The 8380-nt window shown below is 53.0% G+C and overlaps 1 protein-coding gene across 3 annotated transcripts in view; it reads left to right on the top strand.

Annotated features, from left to right (window-relative positions):
- ADCY6 (adenylate cyclase 6) overlaps positions 1-8380 on the top strand; it is a 49916-nt gene that overhangs the window by 12186 nt on the left and 29350 nt on the right. The window contains exons 10-22 of one of the 3 annotated variants that reach the window (XM_015558588.1): positions 1558-1583; positions 1796-1943; positions 2170-2267; positions 2463-2550; positions 2718-2834; positions 3080-3238; positions 3531-3709; positions 4561-4596; positions 4680-4809; positions 5104-5367; positions 6146-6350; positions 7137-7261; positions 7837-8374. In XM_015558588.1, coding sequence (XP_015414074.1) covers positions 1558-1583; positions 1796-1943; positions 2170-2267; positions 2463-2550; positions 2718-2834; positions 3080-3238; positions 3531-3709; positions 4561-4596; positions 4680-4809; positions 5104-5367; positions 6146-6350; positions 7137-7261; positions 7837-7896 — 1635 coding nt within the window. In that variant the 3' untranslated portion in view covers positions 7897-8374. Of the gene's footprint in view, positions 1-1557; positions 1584-1795; positions 1944-2169; positions 2268-2462; positions 2551-2717; positions 2835-3079; positions 3239-3530; positions 3710-4560; positions 4597-4679; positions 4810-5103; positions 5368-6145; positions 6351-7136; positions 7262-7465; positions 8375-8380 lie in introns of those variants that run through there. The other 2 variants (XM_006755482.2, XR_001512499.1) reach the window with 2 other exon arrangements.

Genomic DNA, 8380 nt, shown 5'->3' on the forward strand with positions numbered 1-8380 from the left:
ATGTTGTGTGTATGGTGTAAGATGGTGGTCTAGTTTCATTTTTTTGCATGTAATCTGACCCATTTCCCCAACACTATTTATTGAAGAGACTGTCTTGACTCCACTGTATGCTCTTGCCTCCTTTGTCAAATATTAATTGAGCATAGTGGTTTGGGTCTATTTCTGGGTTCTCTCTTCTATTCCATTGGTCTATATGTCTGTTCTTGTGCCAGTACCAGGCAGTTTTGAGAACAGCGGCTTAGTAATATTTAACTTGATATCTGGTATTGAGATCCCACCTACTTTGTTCTTTCTCAGGATTGCTGAAGGTATTCGGGGTCTTTTTTAGTTCCAGATGAATTTTTGGCGACTTCGTTCTAGGTCTGTGAAATATGCCATTGGTATTTTAATAGGGAGTGCATTGAATCTGTAGCTTGCTTTGGGTAATATGGACATTTTAATGATGTTGATTCTACCAATCCATGGACACGGTTTGTTCTTCCATCTGCTTATGTCTTCCTCTGTCTCTTTTTTCAATGTCCTGTAGTTTTCCGAGTATAGGTCTTTTACCTCCTTAGTTACGTTTATTCCTACATATCTTAATTTTTTTTTTTATGGTGCAATGGTAAATGGGATTGTTTTTTTAATCTCTCTTTCTGTAAGGTCATTATTGGTGTATAAAAATGCCATAGATTTCTGAGCGTTAATTTTGTATTCTGCTACATTGCCAAATTAATTTATTAAGTCTAATCATTTTTTTATGGAGTCTTTACGGTTTTCTATGTACAGTGTCATGTCATCTGCAAATAATGACAGTTTTACTTCTTTTCCAATTTGGATACCTTTTATTTCTTCTTCTTGTCTAATTGCTATGGGTAGCACTTCCAGTACTGTGTCAAACAGGAGTGGTGAAAGTGGGCATCCCTGTCTTGTTCCTGTTCTTAGGTGAGATGGTTTTAGTTTTTGCCCATTGAGTATGATGTTGGCTGTAGGTTTGTCATATAAGGCTTTTATTATGTTGAGGTATGATCCCTCTATTCCCACTTTGCTGAAGGTTTTTATCAAGAAAGGGTGTTGGATTTTGTCAAATGCTTTTTCTGCATCAATTGATATGACTGTATGACGTTTATTGATTTGCGGATATTGTACCATCCTTGCATCCCCAGGTTAAATCCTGCTGATCATGGTGTATGATCTTTCTGATGTACTGCTGGATCTGATTTGCTAGAATTTTGTTAAGTACTTTGGCATCTATGTTCATGAGGGATGTTGGCCTGTGATTCTCTTTCTTTGTGTTGTCTTTATCTGGTTTTGGTATTAGGGTGTTGCTGGCTTCATAGAATTAGGCCTCACTTTCTTGTCTCCCTTAACACTCTGTGTCCCCCTTCCCTCTTCTGCCCGCCTGGTTGTGACTGCCATCACTATGAATGATTTCTGGTATTGGGGGTGGGAGAGATGATATCACCCCAGGGGTCCCAAGATTCCCAAAGAATATGGGGGAACCCTCAGCAGTGTTGGGGCGGGGGAAGCAGGGCAGACAGCTTTTACTTCACTTGCACACTCTGTCCCTTTCTCTAGGGCATTGATGATTCCAGCAAAGACAAGTAAGTGGGGTGACTGAGGAGAAGGAGTGGGGATGGCATTTGCACCTGGGACGGGGTTGTGGGGAGGAGGTCCCCCTCTCCTGGACCTTAAATGTGTTGTGTGAGAGCAAGTGGCACACACTCGCTCACACTCCGTCTGGGTGCTGCCCCTGTCCTTCCCTTTGCAATGGCCATGCTCATGCACCTGGTGAAGCCATGTCCCCTGCCCTCAGCCGGGGCGCTCAAGACGCCCTGAACCCTGAGGATGAGGTAGACGAGTTCCTGGGCCGTGCCATCGATGCCCGCAGCATCGATCAGCTGCGCAAGGACCACGTGCGCCGATTCCTGCTCACCTTCCAGAGAGAGGATCTTGAAAAGAAGGTTTGGGGGATGCTGAAGGAGGAGGGCTGGGGAGGAGGCAGGTCCAGGCAGGGAAGTCTGAGCACAGGTGAGGGAACAGGAGAGGGATTGGGGGAATGGGAGGTGACCACAGGTCACGGTGGGAATTCTTATCAACTGGGCCAACTGCTGCTCCCCCTTGAGGCCCTTGGTAGCATGCTCCTCCCCAGGGCAGAGCCCAGTGCCAGCTCAGCCTCCTCTCCCTCAGTACTCGCAGAAAGTGGATCCCCGTTTCGGAGCCTACGTGGCCTGTGCCCTGTTGGTCTTCTGCTTCATCTGCTTCATCCAGCTCCTCATCTTCCCACAGTGAGAGCCCTGCCCCTCCTTGCTCAGCCTCTCTTCCCTCCAGCACCTCCCAAAACCTTCCTAAACACCCATACAAACACCCACAGAAGCCCACAGTCCCTGGAGCCCGAGCCCTGCCCATCTGGGGAGCGGGAGGCGGGACAAGGACACCCAGTCTTCTGGGGTAACATTTTCTCGGGCTCTCTTCCGTCCCAGCTCAACGCTGATGCTTGGGCTCTATGTCGGCATCTTCCTGCTGCTGCTGATCACAGTGCTGATTTGCGCCGTGTACTCCTGTGGCTCTGTGAGTAGGAGGGGTCTTCCAGGGCTGGTGGGAGAGAGCAGGATGGGCCAGGGGTGGTCACATGGGGAGAGGGAGGACAAGGTCGTGTCTCTTCATTGGGCCCCACCCCTGGGTGGCCATGCCCCCTGGCTGATGTGGCCTCCAACTCATCCGTCTCCTACCTACAGATCTTCCCTGAGGCCCTGCAACGCCTGTCACGCAGCATTGTCCGCTCGCGGGCACACAGCACTGCAGTTGGCATCTTTTCAGTCCTGCTTGTGTTCACCTCCGCCATCGCCAACATGGTAAAGGTCCTCCCTCCTCATGCCAAAACCTGCTCTGGGCTCCGGGGCACATTTCCTGCCCTCAGGGAGCCTGTTTTCCCAAAGGAGGGTGTGAGGTCAATTCTAGTCCTCCATCCTTGATCTCCCCATCTCTTGTCATCCCTCAGTGAGAACTTGGGCCCCTGGAGTATAAGGCACCTGGGTTATGGCCCTTGCAACCCCTCGCTTCCTTGGTTACCCTGATATACCTCTCCCCACGTCTACAGTTCACCTGCAACCACACCCCCATCCGAACCTGCGCAGCAAGGATACTGAATGTGACACCTGCCGACGTCACCGCCTGCCACCTGCAGCAGCTCAATTACTCTCTGGGTCTTGATACTCCCCTGTGCGAGGGCACTGCCCCCACCTGCAGCTTCCCTGAGGTGACCAAGCCGCGCTGAGCAGGGCAGGCGGAGGGGCTTCCCGATTAGCACCAGTTATTGACCCCTCTGGGCCAGACCTGGTGATGGGCACTGGGATCTCACCAGAGTCGCCAACTCAAGAGCAGCCAGGGGCCCTGGTGTGCTGTGGGGGTGACTGGAGGGTGGAAGAGGCTTGGGGTTGAGGTTGTGGAGGGGAGCTCAGGTGAGGCAGGGGAGGGGAGGGCGGGGCTCTCTGCGTGGGGGCACCTTGGCTTCTGCCTTCACCCAACACCTCCCCTGCTGTCGCCCCCAGTACTTCGTCGGGAACATGCTGCTGAGTCTGTTGGCCAGCTCTGTCTTCCTGCACATCAGTAGCATCGGGAAGCTGGCCATGATCTTTGTCCTGGGGCTCATCTACTTGGTGCTGCTTCTGCTGGGCCCCCCAGCCACCATCTTTGACAACTATGACCTGCTGCTTGGCGTCCATGGCTTGTGAGTTCATCCTCAGGCCCTGTCATCCCCCAGAAGTCTCTGGTGCCCAGGCCCTTTGTGCCCGTGGAATGTCACCACTCACCCCTCATCAATGCGGGGAAAGGAGGCGGTGGAGGAGCTCCCAGCATATAACCCCAAACTGTCACCCCAAGGGATCACCAGTGCTGGGAAATCCCTGTGTCTCTAGGTTAGACATTAAAAAAAAATCCCCTTTCGAATTTGCATGCTTTCATGTCCACTCTTGTGTCACACAGCTGCTTGGTGGCAGAGCTCTGACCAGGAACCAAAACTTCTGACTCCTGCTTGAGGGCTTTGCCTGGGACACCTCTCTGGCTTTCCCTCTGTAAAACCCCACCCCTTGTGATTTGTGGCCAGAGCTTGGTGTAGTTGAAAAAGCCTCTGGAGTCCATTGGGTTTGAATCCCTGCTCTGCCATTCATTAGCTGTGTGACCTTAAACAGGGGATTAACGTGACCTTGAACTTTTCTTCGCCTAAGTTTCCTCATCTGTGAAATGACAATGCCACCTGTCTCACAGGGTGGTGGTGAAGATGATGGTAACTAACACTGTCAGGCTAAGCCTTTTGCATGCATTATTGGGATCTGATCCCTCTTTTGTTGATGAGGAAACAGGCTTGGAGAGTTAAGCAACTTGTACTAGGTCACATAGCTGGTAAGTAGAGGAGCCAGGAGTGGAACCTCTGCTCTTAATGAGCGACTGTAAGCAAAGCCCTGGCCCACTGTCTGGTTTGTGGTATGTACTCAGTCGATGCAGTTTCTGTCTCCCCTTCCCTGCCCCCACTCTGTGTCCCAGGGAGAACCGATGACTTTGTCTCTTGTGTCTTCCTGCCAGGGCTTCTTCCAATGAGACCATCGATGGGCTGGACTGGTGAGTAAGGGCTCTGAGGCCGTGAAGGGTAGGGCTGCCAGGTACCTCCTTCAGACACCGAGCATGCCTCTGCTTACCCGCAGCCCAGCTGCAGGGAGGGTGGCGCTCAAATACATGACCCCCGTGATTCTGCTGGTGTTTGCGCTGGCGCTGTATCTGCATGCTCAGCAGGTGGAATCGACTGCCCGCCTGGACTTCCTCTGGAAACTGCAGGTGACTGTGTGGGCCCGGGAAGGGGGAGAGGACTTGCGGGGCAGAGCCTAGGCCAAACCAGAAATGCATCTCATTAGCTGGCTAAGGCTCTGGCTGCCCCAAGCCCATCTTGGCTCCATGCCTCCTCTGTGTCTCTGTTCCTGCCTTCTTCACCCCTTTGCCTGTTCTTTAGGCCTCATCTGTCCAGGCCTTCCTTCTCCCACGTGGTTCCCTCTTATGCCCACCTTCAGGCGTTGGCTGCTGCACCGCCCCTTGTGAATGGTGGGCACTGGGTGATGGGTGTGGTGTCCACAGGCCACAGGGGAGAAGGAGGATATGGAGGAGCTCCAGGCCTACAACCGGAGGCTGCTGCACAACATTCTGCCCAAGGACGTGGCCGCCCACTTTCTGGCCCGGGAGCGCCGGAACGATGAGCTCTACTACCAGTCTTGTGAGTGTGTGGCTGTCATGTTTGCCTCCATTGCCAACTTCTCTGAGTTCTACGTGGAGCTGGAGGCAAACAATGAGGGCGTGGAGTGCCTGCGGCTGCTCAACGAGATCATCGCTGACTTTGATGAGGTGCTTGTCCAGTGAGCTGGTGCTGGCAGAGTGGGAGGAACTCTGGTTGAGAAGGCTGGGTTGGAGGGGTGGCTGGAGAAGGAAGGGAGATTTTATGGGACCCAGCGATGTTGGGGGCAGGGTAAGGGTAGGTAGAGTGGAGGGAGGATAGGGACCCATGAAGGTGTTAAGAGGCAGCATAGAGGGGAGCCACGGTCGGGGTAGGGTCATCATTGTTAGGGAGCAAAGGAGGACAAGAGGATCTGGAGGAGACAGGATAGGTACCAGGTGAATGTCTTTGAAGAAGAAAGCAAGAGTCTATGGACAGAGCCTGATTAATCCAAGCGAGCAAGATGGTCCCCCTAAATAAGGAAATAGAAGCAAAATATAAGGAAGTGTCCTAAACATCCAGGTCAGGGATGGGCTTTCCACTCTGCTGGAGGGGAGGCACTGCCTCTCTCTGGGACTCGGTTTCCCAAAAGGTCAGGTTGGAATAATTGATGCTTGATATCCCTTCTGTGGTTCTGGATTCTGTGAGTGAGCTGTTGAGTTGACCTGAAGCTGAGCGCTCAAGCCCCGGCCTGGGTTCTGATGGCTGCCTGGTGAGGGAGGCCTGTCTTCCTGGCTCCTCAGCCCTGCTCTGAGACCAGCAGCTGGGAGGGAGGCTCTCTCACTGAAAGGAGGGGAGCTGTTGAGACAGGGCAGTGGCGAAGGGGCCAGGGCATGGCCAGGAATGGGCGCTGGGTGCGGGGCTGGTTTTGCCCTCTGCCTTGAGAGCCGGCTCCCCTGTGCTGTCCAGATCATCAGTGAGGAGCGGTTCCGGCAGCTGGAGAAGATCAAGACGATTGGCAGCACCTACATGGCGGCCTCGGGGCTGAATGCCAGCACCTATGACCAGGTGGGCCGCTCCCACATCACTGCCCTCGCAGACTATGCCATGCGGCTCATGGAGCAGATGAAGCACATCAATGAGCACTCCTTCAACAATTTCCAGATGAAGATTGGTGAGAGGGCTTGGTGGCTGGCGGGTTTCCCGGGGCTGTTTCCGGGGAAAGCCTAGGCACCGGCAGGACGGCATCACAGATCCCCCATCGGGACGCTTGTGGGTTGCCTTTCTCTCACTATATTGTCTGATATGAAGGACAACAGTCATTCACTGAGGGCCAGCTATGTGCTGGGCACTGTTTCACACTTTAATCCTCACATTATCATCCCCTTTTACAGATAAGATAAAGAAACTGACTCTCAGAGATTAAGTAATTAGTAAGTGGTTGAACTGGGATTCAAAACCAGGTTTATGTCGACTCTAGTACCTGTGCCCTTACCTACGGCCAGTGTGATGAGGGGTACCTCCTCTCAGCTGGGCTGAGGATGGGAGTGGTTAATAGCATAGGTCCTGCAGTCAGACTCTCTGGTTTGAATTCTGGATATTGCACTTACTGGCTTATTTAGCAAGTCATCTACCTTCTCTTAGCTTCACTTGCCTTATCTGGAAAATGGGGATACTGATACCCACCTTTTAGGCTTTTGAGAGGATGAAATACTAATGGAAATGCTCACCAGAGTGGCTGGCACAGAGCGCACATTCAGTACGTGAGCTACTGTTCCAGCAGAGCTGTCCTGCCTCGGGGGAGCTCCTCAACTCACAGGACCATTCTTTACAACCAGGACACTTGTCCCTTTGCCATTTTTTTCTCTGGCTCCTTCTAAAGGTGCCAGGAGGTGAGATGACTCCCTGGGCGACCCTGGAAAGCCACTCATCTCAAATGTCTTACTGCTCTCCACCCCAGGACTGAACATGGGCCCCGTTGTGGCAGGCGTCATTGGGGCTCGGAAGCCACAGTATGACATCTGGGGGAACACAGTGAATGTCTCTAGCCGGATGGACAGCACAGGGGTTCCTGACCGAATCCAGGTGAGGCGCATGTGAGCAGAGGCTGGTAGGGTATAGGTCCAAGGGGCTTCTGTCGGTCCTTTTCTGCAGTCATTAGGACAGGGATAGGGTGGCAGTGTGCTGGGGGTTGGGGGAGGGCAGCTAGTATGATGAGAGGACCCCTGGGCCCCTACAAATGTAGCAGGAAGGATCCCAGCTAAGCAGTCTCCCTTTCCATCCTCCTAGGTGACCACGGACCTGTACCAGGTTCTAGCTGCCAAGGGCTACCAGCTGGAGTGTCGAGGGGTGGTCAAGGTGAAGGGCAAGGGGGAGATGACCACTTACTTCCTCAATGGGGGTCCCAGCAGTTAGCAGGGCCCAGCTACTAATTTAGCTGAAGGGACCAAGGTGGGCATTTGAGTGGACTCTGCTTGCTGGGTGAAGCTGTGGCAGGGGGCACTGTACCTCAAGACCCTGCTGACCACAAAAGGGAACACCCAGCAGGCTGCTTGGACCATGCTCATTTGCCCTCAGGCTGGAGAATGAGGGGATACCAAGAAGGTTTTGTAAGTGACTTTCTTTTTAAATTGAGGCAGGGCTGTTCTCCTGTATTCCAGCTTTTGGGAGCAGGGGAGGGAGTGGCAGTGGGAGCCCTCCTGCCTGAAAGATGGAAATGACAGCTTGCCATGCCTCCCTTTCCCTGTCTGGGCAGCAGGCTCAGGGCTGGGCCCTTCCTTTCCCTTTTTCCTGGGAATACTTTGTACACAGACTGGGGCAGGTGTGAAGAGTGCCTATTCCATGCTTGCCTTTGCTACGCCTGCATCCCCAGCATGGTCCTGGGGTCTCCTGGCCTCAGCCAGGTCTCCCTCCTAGGCACAGGCAGAGGAGGGAGATGCTCTCAGAACCCAGTTCTGTCCATATTTCAGGGGAATGTTTCCATTTGCCAAATCCTAGTCCCATGATCTGTCCCCAAAGGGGAACAAAGGGACTTCTGACAGCTCAGATTTAGCCTCAGTTCCTGCAAAGTGTCAGGGAAAGGGGCATCTGGCCTCATTGGTACTGTGAAAATGCCCAGCCAGAGAGCAGGCATTTGTGTGGGGATGTCAGAGCAGGAGCTGGAAATTCACCTGCAGGTGCCAAAGAGAGCAGGCTGGCCAGGGA

Source organism: Myotis davidii, unplaced genomic scaffold, assembly GCF_000327345.1.
Source record: "Myotis davidii unplaced genomic scaffold, ASM32734v1 scaffold290, whole genome shotgun sequence".
NCBI classification, from domain to species: Eukaryota; Metazoa; Chordata; class Mammalia; order Chiroptera; family Vespertilionidae; genus Myotis; species Myotis davidii.